At 36.4% G+C, this 20,909-nt stretch overlaps 1 protein-coding gene across 1 annotated transcript in view; it reads left to right on the top strand.

Moving 5' to 3' along the window:
* Positions 1 to 20,909, top strand: part of LOC116897041 (thioredoxin-like protein 4A) — a 511,807-nt gene that overhangs the window by 397,857 nt on the left and 93,041 nt on the right. The window contains exon 5 of the mRNA XM_032898661.1: positions 10,952 to 10,968. Coding sequence (XP_032754552.1) covers positions 10,952 to 10,968 — 17 coding nt within the window. The remainder of the gene's footprint in view (positions 1 to 10,951; positions 10,969 to 20,909) is intronic.

Genomic DNA, 20,909 nt, shown 5'->3' with positions numbered 1-20,909 from the left:
GCCTAATAAAATCTGCTTTAGAGTTCAGTCACATAAAATGTTTTAAATTGGTTGTTGTTTAGTTTTCTGAAATCTTACTCACATAGTATCAAAATAAACTGCTCCAATAGTTCCTGTCATTAATTTAAAATGTCAATAATTCTTGGTGCTGGGTTCTTTCCTCGAATCATGTAATCAGCTTGTTCTTTCACTGGTACACTTATGTAATTGTTTTAGTTAAAAGCCAAAGGTTTATAGTGTAGACAATTAAATGGCACAAAGATGGATTGCCTTGAGCCCACAGTCATGGCAATTGAAATGGCATCATTTGCAGCATGGCCAGAGGATTGCATAGCTCTGAGCCTTGGGAAATCAACCCCTCTTCATCCTTTGTAGACAAATTACCTAGCTCTTCCAAATATACTCTGTTCTGTATACTATCTGGTGATTTTCATTCTCTGTGAAGGCATGATGAATGCTTTATGTATTAATTCTCACTCCTTCTAGTAAACGCAGGGCATAGCCATTAATTAATATGTGACTATTCAAGTCTATAAAGCATAGTTTCAACAAAACTGGCAGCTGTTACCTTTGCCTCATTTCTCTTTGTTACAGAAGGTAGCAAGAACTATAATTAACCTTTATGCCAATACATCTACAGCATTTTTTATTTCTCTTATAACTTACCAAACCCTCATTCCCACAATATACCCCACAAAAGAAAATGCTGATATTGTGTAAAACTAATGAGAGAATATATATTTTAAATTCTGAATATAGCAAATGTTTTATTGAACTCTGTATATTTAAAATGTATTTTTGGGGACCTAACATGTTTTCACATATATGAAAACTGTGACTTTTATTAAAAAAATTGAATCAGTGTAATGTTATGACAGGTATTTAATGTACATAAGTTTGAAATGGGAGAGACTTTAAAATATCAAAGGAGGTTTGAGTTCCACCATACAAAATTGAAAAATTACTTATGTGTGCAATTTGTTTTTCAAGTCTAGAATCAGATAATCAGCAATCAACTCTTTGCTTGTAATTTGAGCAATGTTTTCACACACATCATTCATATGCTAATAATATATATATATTCTATTGTATGATACTATGGCACCAGAATTTTTATGAGTTTATAGGACAGAATTGACTTTGTTTTAAAGGATTTAACTTTTTACTTCGCTTTTATTTTGAGAAAGGCTCTTATTAAATTGTATAAGTTGACTATGCATTTGCCATACACCTGCCTTTACCTTCCAGAAACTTGGAATGATGGGTATGTATTATTAGATCTGGATTTAAAAACTTTCATATTAAAATTTCATATAATGCCATTTATACAAAGAATCACAACCAGCTTTTTAATTACTGACAACCAAATACTATTAAAGAATAGAATAATGGATTTCTTTCTTTGACACTCATTCCAACATCAAATTTTATCTTGTACATACGATAGATAGTGACAACAGAAAAATTCGACCCAGGAATTCTATAATTTTTTATAAAATTATTTTTTAGCATAGCCAGCTAAATCATTTTAATATTGTTACAGGTAATTAGGCAACGTGAATGTCTGACAAAGGGAGTTTTAAATCAATTACATTATTTTATCTTCAAAATAGCCTGAATCTGAATGAGACTTTAGGTTGCTTCTAAATTTATCCATGAATTATTGAACTGCACTGATCTTTATAGGTTGGCTCCCTGTGGATTAGAGGGGAGAAATATTAAGTACTTTCTATCAAAGAAGCAAATAATTTATGTAAATTACTTCATAATTAAGATAATGACTATATGACTCCTTTTGGAATAGTCCTAAAATGATCATGGACTACAGCTGATTATGTAACCATGTGTTGGAGTCTCTGTGCATTTGGAATTGTGAATTTCCTGTGTGGGTCAACCCCAGGTAAGAGGTACATCAATAATTAATATCACAGACTTTATGTGACTTTTTACACAGAATTTATTATTATGTTAAATACATAATAATCTAGTTCTACTTTTGTGTCATTGAGGGAGTGTAATGACTCTTTTAAATTTTCAAGTTGTATTTTTATTATGCCATTTTACCAATTTTCTGTCAGTGCTCAAAAATCTGAATACTTCAATTTTGACTTTGACATGAAGTATATACCATTTTAGGGAGTTATACAAACATTTTCAATTGAATTAATGGTTTTTAGGTAATGACTTTAAGAGTGTAAGTATGTATACTAATCTTTTTTCTTTGCTTGTCACTATAGAACACTCTAATTTTCTTACAATCATTTTTTGGACTGTTATTATCTTTATCATCTTGAAACCATATTCATAGCACTGAGCATGCTTCAAAACTGACATCCAGAAATCCTCTGGATCATAGCAATGATTATAAATTATAGTGCATCAGGAAATTTGATAAATTCAACAACTGTATAGAGAAGGTTAAGCATGAAGAAGGATATATATATATATATATATATATATGTATATATATGTGTGTGTGTGTGTGTGTTCATATGCATGTATATACATATGTGCATGTTGACATGTACACATGTGTGAGTTCATGGGGAAGACAGGGTCATTTCAGTTTAATTGTTCCAATGCTGTCTACCTTTTAAAACAAGTTTGAATTCAGTGATTTTCTACTTGCTAAGCAACCTAACTTTCTTAATTAGTGAAGCCTAGTAATCTGTTTATATCTGCTCTCCCAAGGCTGGGATGACAAATCTGGATTCTATGTTTTTAATATGAATTTTCAAGATTGAACCCAGGTAGGTACTCTTTCAAAGAGTACTTTATAAACTTAGCTGTATCCCCAGGCTTTCATTAATCTTTAATGATAGAACATTTCTTGGTTCGCTTTTAAGGCAAGTTAGAGGCCAAAACTGTTACTCTAGAATATTAAAATGTTGAATAGGCGTGAAATCCTCTTTTGAGTGTGTTATTTAATTTTAATTATATGGTGGCATTAGAGAAACTTTTACTGCAGTTTCTGAATATTTTCCAGGCTTTTAGTAAACAAATAGATCAATTAACAGGAATTTTTAAAATTGTCTGACTCTTGCCCTTATATAAAGTGTAGGACTTGTAGCTTCTTCACTGTGGTATAAGCCTGCTTTAGGAAGTCTTAAAATTACACAAAAACGTTATGGACAATGACCAAAAATAAATCCTATGTCCTTTAAATTATTCATCTTAGGCATTTGTCAAAGAGATAGAGAACTGACTAACATGCAGAGGGATCACCATCTTTGTTGCTTTGAACCTATTTATTTCTTTTGTGAACCTGACCAAAAAAATCGCATAGAGTGGTGGTAGATCAGTGTGCCATTCCGTTACCTCACAGACCTGCCTGTCTCCCAGGAGGACAGTTCTAACTAGGAAGAAAGGTGAGATACCTGCCCCAATCCTCATTCCAGCTGGACACCACAAGGCGCAGCAGATTTGGCATCTGCCTCACCCTTCCTGATCCCCATCACCCTGCCAGAGCCAAAACTCTCTTCAAGTCCAGAACAGTAAATGGATACATTGTCAAAGAAAATGCCAAGTGTAAAATGTTCCTAACCCAAAACATTCAGGAAATTTGGAAAAATGAAAATACCAAATCTAAGAATAATAACAATAGAAGAGGGAGAAGATTCCCAGTTCAAAGTGGCAGAAAACACCTTCAATAAAATCATAGAAGAAAACTTCCTTAACCTAATGAAAGAGATGGCCAGAACCTACAGAACACAAATATATTGTATCAGAAACAAAAATTACCCTGCCATGCAATCATCAAGATACTAAATTATACAGATGAAAGAAAGATTAAAAGCTGTAAAGGGAAAATGCCCAGTAACAAGTAAAGGCAGACCTGTCAAAATTACAATTGTCTTCTGAACCGAGAGTCTGAAAGCCAGAGATCCTGGTGAAATGTCCTGAAGAACTTAAGAGACCAGAATTGCCAGTCTAGACTACTGTGCCCAACAAAACTTCCAATCACCATAGATGGATAAACATACTACTCCATGACAAAATAAAACTGAAACAATATCTGTCTACTAATCCAGACCTAGAATGAACACTAGAAGAAAAATTCCAACACAAAGAGGGTAATTATATCCAAGAAAACATAAGAAATTAATCATCTTAAAACAAACCCAAAAGAAAATAATCACACAATCATAGAATAAGGAACAACAACAACAAAAAAATTATAGGAACTAACAGTCATTGGTCATTTATTTATCTCAACATTAATGTACTCAATTCTCCAATAAAAAGACACAGACTAACAGACTGAGGATGTAAACAGGATCCATCACTCTATTCCATACAACAAACACACTTTAGCAACAAAGGTAGACACTATTGGAGGGTAAACGGCTGGAAAAAAGTTTTACAAGCAAACAGTGCCAAGAAACAAGCTGGAGTAGCCATGCAATAAAATAGACTTTCAACCAAAATAAATCAAAAGAGATGAGGAAGGAGACTTCATATTTATCAAAGAGAAAATCCGCAAAGATGAGGTCTCAGTTCTCAACATCATGCCTTGAATGTAAAGCCAACCACAGTAGTAAGAGAAACTATGCTAAAGTTCAAACACATGCTGAACCTCACAATTAAAATGGGAAATTTCAATACTCCACTCATAACAATGGGCAGGGAATTAAAACAGAAACTAAACAGAGACCCAATGAAACTAACAAAAAATTATGAACCAAGGGTATTTATAGATATCTACAGAAAATTTTATCTCAAAGTAAAAGAATTTACCTTCTTCTCAAAACCTCACAGAACTTTCTCATCAACTGACCATATCTAGACACAAAACAAACCTCAATAGATAAAAGGAGATTGAAATAGCCTCTTGCATTCTATCAGGTCAGGGGTGCAACAACAACAGAAACTATAGAAATTCTACATGTGCATCATATGCATGAAAACTGAACAACTCTCTACTCAATGATAAATTGTTCAGGGAAGAAATAAAGAAATTAAAGACTTTCTAAAATTCAATGTAAATGAAGGTAGAGCATACCCAAACACATGGGACAGAATGAAAACAGTGCCAAGAAGAAAATTCATAGGACAAAGAGCCCACATAAAGCAATTGGAGAAATCCTACACTACCAACATAGCAGCATACCTGAAGGCTCTAGAACAAAGAGAATCAATCACACCCAAAAGGAGCAGAGAACCGGAAATAGTCAAACTCAGGGCTGAAATCTACCAATTAGAAACAAAGAGAACAATACAAAGATTCAACAAACCCAAAATTTGGTTATTTGAGAAAATTAAGAAGATAAGTAAACCTTTAGTCAAACTAACTAAAGGGCACCAAGAAAATATTCAAAATAACAAAGTCAGAAATGAAAATGGCGACATTTCATTCAGGGAACACTCCCAAATTATTCTATTAGGCCACAGTTACCCTGATATGTAAGCCACACAAAAAATTCCCTCCCATAAAAGGGAGAACTTCTGACCAATTTTTCTTATGAACATCAACATAAAGATTCTCCAAAGAATTCTCACAAATTGAATCCAAGAATATATCAAAAACATTATTCAACACAGTCAAGTAGTTTTCATCCCTGGTATACTGGCATGGTTCAATATATAAAAATTTATCAATGTAATCCACCATATAAATAACTCAAAAAAATCACAAGATAATTTCATTAGATGATGAAAAAACCTTCGACAATATCTATCACCATTTTATGTATAAAAATCTTGGACAGATGAGGAATTCAAGGCTCACACTTATCATAGTAATAGCAATAAACAGCAAAACAATACCCAACATCAAATTAAATAGAAAGAAAATCAAAGCGGTCACATGAAAATTAGGGACAAGACAAGGCTCCCCACATTCTCCCTACTTAATTAATATAGTACTTTACCTTTTAGTTAGAGCAAAAAGACAACAAAAGAAGATCAAGGGGATACAAATTAGGAAGGAAGAAGTTAAAGTGTCACTTTAAAGATAAAGTGCATGATATGGTAGCATACATAAGTGATAAGCAAATTTCTACCAGAGAACTCCAAAAGATGATAAAGAGCTTCAGCAAAGTGACTGGATATAAATTTATCTCAAAAAAATCAGCGGCCCTCCTTTATACAAATGATAAATGGGCTGAGATAGAAATCAGGGAAACAATACCCTTCACAATAACAACAAATAATATAAAATATCTTGGTGTTACTCTAACCAAGGAAGTGAATAGTCTATATGACAAGTCCCTGAAGAAAGAAATTAAAGACATCAGAAGATGGAAAGCTCTCCTATGTTCATGGATCAGTAGGATTAACATAGTGTAAATGGACACCTTACCAAAGCTATCTACATTATCCAATGAGATTTCCATCAAATTCCTGACACATTCTTTTTACTGATAGTGAAAGACCTATTCTTAATTTCATATAAAAAAGCCAGGAGAGCCAAAACAAATATTCAACACTAATCAAACTTCTAGAGCAATCACTATCTCTGGCATCAAGCTGAACGATAGAACATCAGTGACCAAATTACATGGTATTGCTGCAGAGACAGACATGTTGATAAATGGAACAGAACTGAAGGCCCAGAAATAAATATATACACCTATGGGCATTTGATTTTAAACAAGCAGAAATCATACAGTGGAGAAAGGAAAGTATCTTCAACAAAGGTGCTGGTCTAACTGGTAGTGTGTATGTAGAAGAATGTAAATTGATCCATGTTTATCACCCAGCACAAAGCTCAAGTCCATGTGGATCAAAGACCTCAGTATAAAGCCAGATACACTGAATATAATAAAAAGGAAATAGGGAAATAGCCTTGAGTGCATTGGGATAGGAGAAAATTTTCCTGAGCAGACACCAATGGTTCAGATCTAAAACCAGCAATTGATAACGGGGACCTCTTGAAACTGAAAAGCTTCTATAAGTCAAGAAACATTGTCATTAGGACAAAATGACAACGTACAGATTGGAAAAGATCTTCACTAATCCTAAAGCCAACAAAGGACTAATATCAAAAATATATAAAGAACACAAGATACTAGACTCCAAATTGCTCCCTCCAAAAAATGGGATACTGTAGCAATACCCAATTAATATACTCAATTTGACCCTGCCTCTGTCTCCCTGCCCAGCCATTGGCCATCAGCAACTTTATATAATGATCAAAACAAACTGGGGACAGGGCCCCTCTGTGTCTTGCTTTCAGATGTGCAGATTCTCACGCCATTTTGTGTATTCAAATTAACATAATACAAGCTGCATTAGATCACAGCTATTACAGGGTACAGAGTTAAATAGAGAATTTCCAACACTGGAATTTCAAATAGCTGAAAAGCACTTAAAGAAATGCTCAACATTCTTAGTCTTCATAGAAATACAAATCAAAAGGAACCTGAGATTCCACCTTATAAGCATCACAAAGGGCTAAGATCAAAATCTAAAGTGGCAGCATATTCTACCAAGATATTAACAAAGAAGAGCACTCCTCCTTTGCTGGTGGGTTTGTAAACTTGTACCACCACTCTGGAAACCTGTTTGCTGTTTCTCAGAAAACTGAAAATAGTTCTGCCTGTAGACCCAGCTATACTGTTCCTGGGTATATACCCAAAAGATATATGTGCTCTATTATGATCATAGCAGTTTTGTTTGCAATACCCAGAAACTGGAAGTAACCCAGTTGTTCCTCAACTGAAGAATAGATAAACAAAATGTGGTTCATTTACACAGTGAAATATAGAATTCTATTCAGCTATTTAAAACAAGGATAACATGAATGGAACTAGAAAATGTCAGCCTGAGCAAGGTAACCCAGACACAAATGGATATCCATGGTATATAATTATTGTTAAGTGGATATTATTAAAAAAATACCCATGATACACTCCACAGACACTAAAAGTTAAACAGCAAGGAAGGCTCAAGAAAGGATGATTATATCCCACTTAGAAAGAGGAACAAAATAATCATGGGAGGAGGAGGGATGGATGAACCTGCATGGAAAATGGGAGGGGCAGAGGAAATTGGAAGCAGGATCAGGTATGGGGGTGGGGGAGACAGGACAGATGCACAGAGAGCTAAGAGAAAGAATGGAAATACACATTTGCCAGCAGTGGGGATTAGGAAGAATCTCTAGAAAGTTCCAGCGACATGGAATGTGGAGGCCATACAGGACTCAATATGGATGACCTCAGCCAAAATGCCCAACAGTGTGGATATGGAACCTGAAAAGACCACCTTGAGTAGTCAGATAGGACTCCAAGCGGAGGGATGAGGACACTAACATTTCGACTGAAAATTGCTCCTGTCTAAGAGAAATGCAGGGACAAAAATGGAGCAGAGACTAAAGAAATGATCAAGGGACTGGCCCAAACTGGGATGCATCCCATGGGCAGGCAGCAGTCCCTGACAGTACTATGGATGTTGTGTTGTGCTTGCAGACAGGAGCTCAGAATAGCAGCCCTCTGAGAGGTTCTGCCTAGCAACTGACTGAGACAGATGTAGATACTCACAGCCAAGAATTGGAGAGAGGTCCAGTGTGCTGCCTTGTCTGGTCTCAGTAGGAGAGGATGTGCCTAATCCTGTATAGACATGATACCCCAGGGTGGGGGAGTACTCGAGTGAAGTTCACCCTCTCAGATTCAAAGAGCAGAAGGTATGTGGGTATGGGGAAGAGGGAAAACTCTGGAAGGGTGAATGAGGTGGTGGAACAACATTTGGAAGACATATAAATAAAATAATTTAAAAAACATATAAAGTAAATGTGTTTATTCATTTAATTTTTATCTAATGTTTATTTTAATGCCTGTTTTATATGTAATTGAATACATAAACACGTAAATTTACAATTAAAATATCCCTTTACATGTCACCAAAACCTTTTTCTTATTATTCACATATATATTGTTTTCATCTTTGTCTTATTCAAACCTTATATAAAAATGTAATTGGAATGAATGAAAGGGAGATCCATTAATAGATCCCCAACCTTGCATGGGATAAGACCTTAATTTCAAAGCTTTTGGAAGAGGAATGCCTTTCCTCTTCCACTGTTTACCAAGCACAATGATTTGATAGTATGGCAGTTCTAAGAAGCTGTAGCCTTGATGTTAGCCTGGCTGACTCTCATAACTGTGAATACAAATGCTTTCATCAGTCTCAGGTTGTGAACATAGCAGCTCAAAGTGACTGTCACTTGAGACAATATGGGGTGCTTTCTTTTCTTAGAATTTTCCATTGGTTCTCACCTATTTTATTATATAATGAATTCCAAGTTGTTCAGCATAATCATAAAATACATATTTATTATATTTCAGGATATTTCATGTTTCCGAATTGTGAATCAATGTAGAATATAGGAAAGAAAAACAAAATAGAGTTGTGATCTAATAATATAATATCCAATAATCGTTGTTTTATTATAGATAATTACAATTTGTAGAATGATTAAGTGACACTGTAAGATTTGACATCTGTCTCTAATGTCTTTACTAGGTTTAAAGAGAAGAAAACTCCCAAACCCTAAAGAGAAATCTGAGAATTCTGGATTTCCAGCTGCTCATTTCTCTGACTGTCATATGTAAAAGGTACTTCAGCCTGCAGTACCTATCAAATCACTGGTTGCACCTTTATGTAATACTGTAATTCAAATTTCATAGAGAGAGGTGGTCTCCCAGGAGATATTAGGGAAACAACACACTTCACAATAGTCACAAGTAATATAAAATACCATAGTGTGACTATAGCCAAGTAAATGAAAGATCTGTATGCCAGGAACATCAAGTCTTTGAAGAAAGAAATCAAGGACGATCTCAGAAGATGGAAAGTTCATCCATGCTTATGAATTGGCAGGATTAACATAGTAAAAATGCCCATTAACCAAAAACAATCGGCAGATTCAATGCAATCCTCATCAAAATACCAACCTTATTCTTCACCTAGACAGAGCAATTCTCAAATTTATCTGGGATAACAAAAAACTCAGGATAGCAAAAACCATTCTGAACAGTAAAAAATAATTTCTGGGGGAATTCACATCCCTGAACTCAACCTATACTACAGAGGAATAGTGATAAAAACCACATGGTATTGGTACTCAGACAGGCTGGTAGATCAATAGAATAGAATTAAAGATCCAGAAATGAATCCACACATCTTTATTCACTTGATATTTGACATAGAATCCAAAACCATGTAGTGGAAAACAGACAGCATTTTCAACAAATGGTGCTGGTTCAATGGGTAGTCTGCATGTAGAAGAATGCAAATTGACCCATTCTTGAGTCCTTGTACAACGCACAAGTCCAACTGAATCAAAGACCTTCACTTAAAACCAAATACTATGAATCTAGTGGAGAAGAAAGTGGGAAAAATACTTGAATATTTGGCCCAGGGGCAAATTTCCTGAATAGAACACCGATGACTTACACTCCAGGATCAAGAATTTACAATTGGGATCTCATAAAATTGAGAAAGTTCTGTAAGGTGAAGGACACTGTGAATAGGTCAAAATGACAATCTACAGATAGGGAAAAGATCTTTACTAATCTAACATCTGATAGAGGACTAATATCCAAAATATACAAAGAACTCAATAAATTAGACTCCAGAGAACCAAAAACCCTATTTAAAATTGGCGTACAGAGCTAAACTAAGAATTCTCAATTGAGGATTCTTGATTGGCTAAGAAGCATGTAAAGAAATGTTCAAAATCCATAGTCCCCAGGGAAATGAAAACCAAAATGACCCTGAGATTCCATGTTACACCACTCTGGCGAACATCAAAAACTCAGGTGAGAGCAGATGCTGTCAAGGATGTTGAAAAAGAGGGAGGATACTCCTTCCTTGTTGGTGAGATTGCAAGCTGGTATAACCACTCTGAAAATCAGTCTGGCAGTTGATCAGGAAACTGGACATAGTACCACCTGAGACCCCAGCTATACTCCTAGGTATATACCCAAATGGTTTTCCAACATATAACAAGGACACATGCTCCATTATGTTCATAGCAACTATAGTTATACTATCTACAAGTTGGCAACAATCCAGATGTCCCACAACAGAGGAATGGATACAGAAAATGTGGTATATTTACACAACGGAGTACTACTCAGCTGTGAAAAACAATGACTTCATAAAATCAAAGGCAAATGGATGGAACTTGTAAATATCCTGGGTGAGGTAAACTAGTTACAAAAAAAAAGAAAGAAAGAAAGAAAGAAAGAAATAAAGAAAGAGAAAAAAGAAAGAAAAAAAACACACGTGATATACATTCACCAATAAGTTGATGTTAGCCAAAACGGATCTCAGAATACCCATCATACAATACAACACAGAGATCATTTGAAACCCAAGAAGAAAGAAGACGACCACAAAATGTGGATGCTACATTCATATTCAGAAGGGAGAAGAAAATATTCTATGGAGTAGAGGGAGTGAGAGATCTTGTAGGGAGAGAGAAAGGGGAGGGTAAAAGGGTGGCTAGTTCACATAGAGGAGTGGATGGGGGAGAAGTACAGAGGGTTAAGAATTTGAAAGTAGAGTAGCAGTAGGGGAAGGGAACTAAGGGTACTCACTAGAAAATACCAGATGCCAGGGACCCAAGAGATTCCCGGAATCCAATAGGGAGGAAATTAGCTGAAATAGTCCCCAAAACAGGAGATAGAACCTTTAGAGAACATATCCAGTGGATAGTCACAGCCCCCAGTTGAGAAATGGGACCACCCACCCACCTCAAAAATTTTAAGTCAGAATTCTTCTGGTAAAAAAGAAATCCAGGGACAAGAGTGGAACAGATACTGAAGGAAAGGCCATCCAAAGACTGCTCCACATAGGAATCCATCCCATCTGCAGACACCAAAGTCAGACACTATTGCTGATGCCAAGAAGTGCTTGCTGACAGGAGCATGGCATGACTGTCTCTTTGGAGGTTCTGCCAGAGCCTGACAAATACAGATGTGGATGCACACAGTCAAACACTGGACTCAGTGCAGGAACCCCATTGGAGAATTTAGGGTAAGAACTGAAGGAGCTGAAGGCATTTGCAATGCTATAGGAAGCTTGAAATATCTAAGGAAAAAAAATCTCACAGATCATAGGAAGCCCAAGAAGAAGAAAGACCAAAACTTGGATGTTTCATTCCTTCTTAGAAGGGAGAACAAAATACTCACAGAAGGAAATACAGGGACAAAGAGTGGAGTAGAGACTGAAGAAAAAGTCATTCAGAGACAGCCCCACCTGGTTATCCATTCCATATGCAGCCACCACACCCAATGACTACTGCTGATGCCAAGAAGTTCTTGCTAACAGGAGCCAGATATGGGTGTCTCCTGAGAGGCTCTGCCATACTCTACTGATACAGAGGAGGATGGTTGCAACTAACAATGGACTGAAAAAGGGGACAGCAATAAAGAAGTTAAAGAAAAGACTTAAAGAATTGAAAGGGTTTGCAACACCGTAAGAAGAACCACAATATCAACCAACAAGACCCCACTAGGGATTTAACCACCAGCCAATGAGTATACATGGGAAGGACCCATGACTCCAGCCACATTTGTAGCAGAGGATGACACTGTTCATCATCAATAGGATAAAAAGCCCATGGTCCTGTGAAAGCTTGTTTCCCCAATAGGGTAATGCCAGTGAGTTGGGGTTGGAGGGGGTTGGTGGGAATGGGAGTATCCTCATAGAAGCAAGGGGAAGGGGTATGGGAGAAGGGGTAGAGGGATAACATTTGAAATGTAAATACATAAAATATCAAAGAAAAATAAAATTAAAAAAAAGAACAATATCAACCAATCAGACCTCCCAAAGCTCCCAGGGACTACACAACCAACCCAAGAGTACACATGGAAGGACCAATGGCTGCAGCTGGATATGTAGCAGAGGGTGACCTTACTGAGCATCACTGTGAGGCGAGCCCCTTGGTCCTGTCAAGGTTTGCTGACCCAGGGTAGGAAAATGCCAGCAAACTGGAACAGGAGTGGGTAGACAGATGCAAGATCTCCTGCATAGAGGGAGGGAGAGGGGGAAAAGGAGGGAAATAGTTTTGAAGCAGAAACTGGGAAGGAGGATAACATTTGAAATGCCATAAATAAAATAGCCAGCAAAAATTGAAAGGAAAATGTTTCTATGGTTTTGTGAAAAAGAAACAGCACCACTTAAATCCTAGCCTATTGAATGCCTTGATGGCATGCCCTTTAACTGCATTGAATGCCTTGATGGCATGCCCTTTAACTGCATTATTATCAGCAAGAGCTTTATATTTTCAAGAGAATATGCTTTGAATGCAAGATAATATTGTGGAAATACACAATTGCCACATTGTACACTGAAATTTGAAATTTTGATGTGAAGCTACTTTCCCCAAAATTATAGGCATCATCAGTTAGGCTTTTTCTGAAGTGAATCCCTGAAATAAATGCCTTAAAATATTTACACATTTGCTCATGTTTTGGGATCCAATTCCAGCTCCTTGAGTAGCATCAAAATGTATTTGGCTTTATTTCACCCAATAATAACACAGTATGGTTAGGGTATTAAATGTCCACAAAAGGACTATGAATTAGATACTAGACTCTAAAATGGAACTTTTGGACCTAGTAGAAATTTTACAATGTTGGGTACGGTGAGAGATATTAACATCTTTGTGCAAGGTGCTTGAATGGGATAGTGATACTGTATCCTGTTCCTCCAGTCTTGTTTCACCATATGGTTGTGTCATGATGTTCTAACTCACTAGAGTCCCAAAACAAAGGGGCAGACAGATATGCACTGAAATTGTAGAAGTCAATGATAATAAACTTTAAATGGTTAGGTAATTAACCTATGGTTAGGTATTGAACTCTGACTTACCAAAGCACACAGCTACTATTCAGAAATGCTTCTTTTGATATACACACACATACACATACACACACACACACACACACACATACACACACACACACACACACACACACACAATGTCCCCCACAGACACATTGTACAGAAGTCAAATGAAAAAGAAAGGAAGTGAAAGGCTATCAACATCAGGCATATACATGCTCTCGTTCTCTCTCTCTCTCTCTCTCTCTCTCTCTCTCTCTCTCTCTCTCTCTCTCTCTCTCTCTCTCTCCAGCTCCTGGTTATAATAAATAAGGCTGCTATGAACATAGTGTAGCATGTGTCCTTGTTATATGTTGGAGGATCTTTTTGGTATATAGCCAAGAAATGGGATTGTGGTATCCTCAGGTAGTACTGTATCCAACTTTGTGAGAAAATTCCACGCCAATATCCAGAGTGGTTATACCAGCTTGCAATCCCACCAACAATGGAGGAGTGTTCCTTTCAGAGACTACCCCATCCAGGGATCCATCCCATATGTTGTCACTATTGCTGATGCAAAGAAGTGTTTACAGAAAGTGGCCTGATATGGATGTCTCCTAAGAGGTTCTGCCAGAGCCCTAGTAATACTAAAGGGGATGCTTGCAGCTAACCAAAGGAATGAGCAAGGGGACCCCAAAGGAGGAGCAAGAGAAAGGACTGAAGGTGCTAAAGAGGTTTGCAACCCCAAGTAATAAAAACAATATTAACCAACCAGACAACCCCACACCCAGAGTTCCCAGGGCCTAAAACACTAACCAATTGGTACAAACGGAGGGACTCACGGCTCCAGTAGCATATGTAGTAGAGGATGACATTGTCTGGCATCAATAGGAGGAGAAGACCTCGGTCCTATTAAGGCTTGTTTCCACAGTGTAGGGAAATGCCAGGGTATTGAGGTGGGATGGCTTGGTGGGAGTGGGAGCATCTTTATAAATCAGGGTGAGGAGGAGGGGGAGAAGGGATGGCAGAATGAGTAAAGGGGATAACATTTGAAGTGTAAATACATAAAATATCCAATAAAAATGTTTTGAAAAAAAAGAAGTAAAATTTGCAGACATCATCATGTCTCAGGTAAGGCAATTCCCAGATGGCCTTTCCTTCAATCTCTGTTCCATTTTTTTTTTAAATTGGATATGATTTTATTTACATTTCAAATGTTATCCCCTTTCCTGGGTTCCCCTCTGGAAACCCCATCCCATCCCCCCAACCCTGGCTTCTATGAAGGTGCTCCTTCACCCTTCCACCCATTCTTTCCCACCCCCCAACCCTGGCAGTCTCTTACACTTGGGCATTGAGCCTTCACAGGACCAAGGGCCTCTCCTCCCATTTATGCCTGACAAAGCCATCTTCTGCTACATTTGAGGCTGGAGCCATGGGTCACTCCATCTGAACTCTTTGGTTGGTGGTTAAGTCCCTGGTAGCTCTGGGGCGTTTGGTTGATTGATATTGTTCTTACTATGGGGTTGCAAACTCCTTCAGCTACTTCAGTTTTCCACGTCGTGATCTATCAAGTCTGCAGACACCAAACCGGACACTGCTGCTGAGGTCAAGAGGCTCTTGCTGACAGGAACCTGGTGTGGTGGTTCCTTGGGAAGTCTGATCAGCACTGACGAAAGCAGGTGTAGATGCTTGGAGCCAACCATCAGACTGAACTCAGGGAACCTGGTGGGGGAGCTGGCAGAAGAACTGGAGGAGCAGAAGGGGATTGCAACCCCATTGGAAGAGCAATATCAATTGTCTGGACCACCAAGTGCTTCCAGAATCTAGACTACCAACCAAGGAGTGTACCTGGAGAGATTTGTGACTCTATATACATATGTAGTAGAGGATAGCCTTGCCTAACAGCAATGAGAGACAAAGCCCTTAGTTGTAGGGAGGCTTGATACCCCAGTTTATGGGCATGCTGAAGCAGTGGGGTGGGAGAGAGTGGGTGAGTAGGGGAGCAGCCTCATAAAGGCAAATGGGAGGGGTAAGTGCAGTTGTGGGACTGAGGTGGTTGGCAGAGGGGTAACCGGGAAGTGGGATATTATTTAAGATGTAAATGGAAGGAATGATCAATAAATAAAAAAATTTTAAAAAGGAAATATAATTTGCCTCAAAAGGAATTCAAATAATGCATATTTTATGTCATATAGGAAAACTTTCAATCACATGATGAGTAAGGCCAACTGAATGAAAGGAGACTTAAGTTTGTTTATCATTTTCTTTCACCCTTAACTGACAGTTTGTCAGAAGCTGAATGTTAGAAAGAAAGCAGAAATTATCGTGAATTTTAAAAGCAACTCAGAAATACATATTCTTAACTAAAAGCTTGTGGTGGAAAATTGAAAATACTTATATTTCTGCATGTAAAGGTTCAATATCCATGTGAATAAAATTCCCCTTGAAAGGGGTATTGCCATGGTAAACAAGAACCACAGCTTGCTATTCAATGCAGTGCTTCAATGTGATTGTATTGTTATTTTGAAATATGTTTCTGTCTTTGCACATATTTCTTTGGTTTTGATTATGAAGAACTAAACATTGTTTGAATGGCCTTGTACAATGGCCATTTATATCGTGTAGGCACAGGTCTGTAGAGACTACATGTGTTTCAATCTGCCATAGAGAGGGAAATGATTTCCTAATCTCATACAGAGTTCTGTATTTTCAAGGGCAATCAGATAAAACATTTGTGACCTTCCATTTTTATTTTTAAAAACGAACCATGATTGAATCATTTATATATAATACATACTTTCTAAAAGACCTTCTTGATAACAGGGTTTCAAAGATTGATGTTTATTATAAAAAACTATTTGCCCTTTACTTGCTAACTTTGCAATGTCTTTGAAAGGAAATCTTTGGAAAACTTTAAAAACTACATTTAATACATAACATGTTGAGTGAGTGTATATTCTTATAACAATAACAATACTGGATAGAAGTTATACTTCTTTAATATTGTCCATTACTATTCAGCTCAGTAAAAGGTGTGATCACAGACAAATCAGGCAACAAAACGAGCTTTAAAAATATGTTGAAACACAGCTTCTGCAATTTACTGCAGCAAATCTAAAGCTGACTTGCAAATGACAAGAACAAATACAGGATGGTGTATTGGAGGCAAACACAACTGGACTTTGATATTTCAGGCAAAAAAACATACTTTGGGCAAGTCAATGTCATAAAAATGTGACAAATCATAGCATTAATACTCAGAATGAGAGAACCTGTAGTTCTGTCCTTTAGCACAACCAATCTTCAAAATTAGCTTATGATAATGGGTAAAAGAGTCAAAGATTAAGATCCCAGTGGTTAAGATCCCAGTTCAGATCCCTTGTTAGACTTGCTAGGGAACCCGATTTGGTTTAGCATCCTCATGACAGTTCCCAATTATTTGGAACCCTAGTTGCTAGGGATCAAGTGCTCTCTTCTGAACTCTGTAGACATAAGGCTTCCAGTTGGTACACATTCTCACATTGAGGCAAAATACTTATCCATTAAAATAAAATAATGCAAATAGAAATATAAACTTAATCACTAATTATACATGGAAAAGTCTCTAACCTCTCCTTATACAGTATAAGAACTCATTAATAACAGCAGAGAAAACCACACTTAACACAACCACGAATTATGAATGATGGAACAGATTCTACGTTCCCCAGTTCAGCAGTTCAACAAGACCATGACTTCATCCTAAACCATTTAATGATAATCCTTAAATGCCTCATTTGGACTTAGGCCAATTTCAGCAACTACAGTTGCAGTAACCCAAATGAAGAAATTTGCCAGGGCATAACTTGGATCTGAGGATGGGTTTCTTGTACTAGATATAGCAAATCAAATTGAACAATCATGATGACAAAGTCTGAAGGAGTCTATAACAATCCATTTACTCAGGGTAGATCATGTGGGTCTGGCAATGACTGATCATCACTGCTTAGCAAGAAATTAAACAAATAATGATAATAGCTTCACCTGAGCAAGTCAAAGTATTTGCAATTTGAAATCAAAAGAGATTTTGATTAATGGAGGGAATAGTACTGAATATAATCAGACTGTGAGAATATACTAAGAATATGGTAAGAGCAGACTGAGTAGAATATGTTTCTGACATGTCAAATATATAATCCAAACCTTGATTCTCTTCAAATTATTTAGCATTTTAGGTAAATGTTGCAGTTTCACAAGGTACTTGAAATTCTTACTGTTGGCAAAAGCCCTTCTGAAATGTTTGAGGGCTTGAATGAGATTTGTTATTTATTGGCTTTCTATTTGCTTTAATAAAATCAGAGTCCAGCATTCTTATTTCCTTCATTGCCATTTGTACAGCTATTTTAACTTATGAGGACCTCAACGCCTTTTCGCTCTTTCATAGTCCATTTTAAATGTGTTCCTCCATAGTGATTATCGAAGAGTAGACAACCAAACTCTCAATTTAATAAACCATTAAACCAATACAATAAAATTAAAATTAAATTGCTTTAGAATTATTTGATTTTTAAATTTTAGATCATGATTTAATTGCAAAATTTCCTTTTCCCTTTCCTCTCTCCAAATCATTTCTTAAACCATTCTCCATTTTCTGTCAATCTCGACGTTCTTAAAACCTGATTGTTATTGTACACAAATTTAAACATATCACATAAGAATATATATTTATAAATACTATTTGTTCAATCTGTAAATTGTTACCAGAATTTATGGTATCAGAGTTGGTCACTTTGCACTGGGCATTAATTATAGTCCTCATGGTGGGAAAAATTGTAAAAGCCAGAGTCTCAGGAAGTTTCTTGTGAGATTGTCTCACCTAGTAGTAATATTAAGCTACACCCCATATATCTCATGAATGTGACAAACATGAGCTGAACAAAATGATTCTAAAGAACAAGTCTTTGATTTTTTTCATCTCAATTTCCCTTTGCTCTGCATCACATTTCTGTGTTGACAGTGGCAAGACCATTGCTTATTCACACAAAGACAAAAGAATTGAAGATATATTTAAAATTATTAAATTATAATATTAATATTGATAAAAATAGTATTAATATAACAGTAATATTAGAGATCAAATGCAGATTTTGTGACATAAAATATAAATGACTTTATTAAATGTAGTTCATGAGGTAAATTATTTATCTATGTGAGGTAAATTATGTTTCTATCTATCTATCATTCATTTATCCATTTATATACATTTTGAATTTAACCAGGAATGGCTCTCTTTAATAATGATATCATATATGTACTTCCTGAATTATCACAATTTCCTCTTATAAATGTAATTTTATTGGTAATCTAAGTGCATATAGATGAAACTTCTAAAAACAAAGTTTGTGATTTTAAAGAAATTACCTATATACTTTTAAAAATAAAAATCATTCAACTAACTTGTAGACAGAAACAGAGAAAACAAGGAGAGGAATGGCCTGAATAATAGAGAAATAGTACACTTCATCTGAAAATTAATACACATACATGCCTATCCAGTCAGTTTGAAGCAGATAGTTTTTAGTAACAAATTTTACATGATTATAGAAAAGTATTTAGTCTGTGTTGATGAATGTTTTCTATTTAACTATCTGGGATAGTCTACTTTTTCAATTTGCCACTATCTAGAATCACCTGGCAAAATAAATTCAGTTACAGATACTCTAGTTTGGGTGGCACTATGAGTATATCTCTAAGGATAATTTTAATTAAATTTATTATTGTTGAAAGACCCACCTCTGTTTTGGTGGCACCATTTTATATGATGGTCATTCTAAACTAGAACAGAGAAATCAAACTGAGCACTAGTAAGCGCACACATGAGCATGTATACTCTCTTTTTTATCTGGTCTTGATTTAGAATGTGATATTATAAGCTTTTTAACTGATTTTGTGTCGCATCACCCCAAATGATGGAATGTATACTGAGAGAAATGTACCCTTTTGTTGTAGTAAAGTTAAAAAAGCTATCTTTTATTTCACACTAGTGCTGGCACTGTAGGGCCACATGGCATCTGTGGGATATTTTCATCTCAGTCAACAAGGTGTCTTGACTGCTAAGTTTCTCCCCTATCACACTGCCTATGGCTACTCTCTGAGCCTGACAACCATCTCTCTACATTCCCAAGGCAGGTTGCCACCATGCCAGACATACACATCCCTATTCCATGGGGCCCAGTGTATCCAGCCAACAAACACCCTCTTTAATTCATTTAAATTGCCACATGAAAGGACACACAACACAATAACCTCTGAACCAATTGATAAGATATAATTGCCCACCTAAATAAGATATAGTTTGCTCATCAACACATACAAAGCACTGTACATATCTATCTCTTAAGAATAGTCATAACAACCTGTAGATGTGCAGAGAGAAATCTTAACATCTGCTGCAATGTTTCTCTCAGCTGCCTCTCTCTTCACCAGTCTCCTCCTCCTCTATAACTTTTCTCCCACCCATTCTTCCTTCTCGTCCAATGACAGGCCTTGTTCTATCCTGTACCTGCCTGTATGGAAGTTTTATTTGACAGTTTTACAGAGACAAGTTGCAAAGAAAACAAGTAGGCACTGGTAAAGACAGAGGAGACAAAGAATGAGAAGCAGCCAAAGTATATGAACATATTGCCATTGTTACGTTGAGGCCAAACAGAGCAATTTGATCAGAAGCTAAGGAAAGTTGGTTTGAATCAGTCAGCTTGGAAGATTAGATTGTATGGAGGCTAGATGCTTTGAGGCCTATGCTTAGGCATACTTTGAACAGAGAAGAAAATGTTTTTTCGCTTAGCTCAAGCCAAGTATTTCACAGCTTGGGAAATAATAAAAACAATTATATTTTTAAATGTACCATATATAGCATATCACAAGTGTGAGATCATATGGCATTTCCCATGATTCACTATTTCCCTGAACATTAAATCTTATGGTTGTATCTATCTTGTTGTAAATGGGAAGTTGTCTTTATTTCTGACACATAAATAAGTTTATCCAATGTACATACATCGCACACTTTCTGTGTTATGTCATCTCTTTGCAAAATACTCAAATTGTTTTCATGTCTTAGTAAAAATAATGCAATAACTGCAATAAACATGGAAGAG

The sequence above is a fragment of the Rattus rattus genome, chromosome 3, assembly GCF_011064425.1.
Source record: "Rattus rattus isolate New Zealand chromosome 3, Rrattus_CSIRO_v1, whole genome shotgun sequence".
NCBI classification, from domain to species: Eukaryota; Metazoa; Chordata; class Mammalia; order Rodentia; family Muridae; genus Rattus; species Rattus rattus.
Note: the sequence above shows the minus strand (reverse complement) of the source record. Positions and strands in the feature narration are given on the sequence as shown.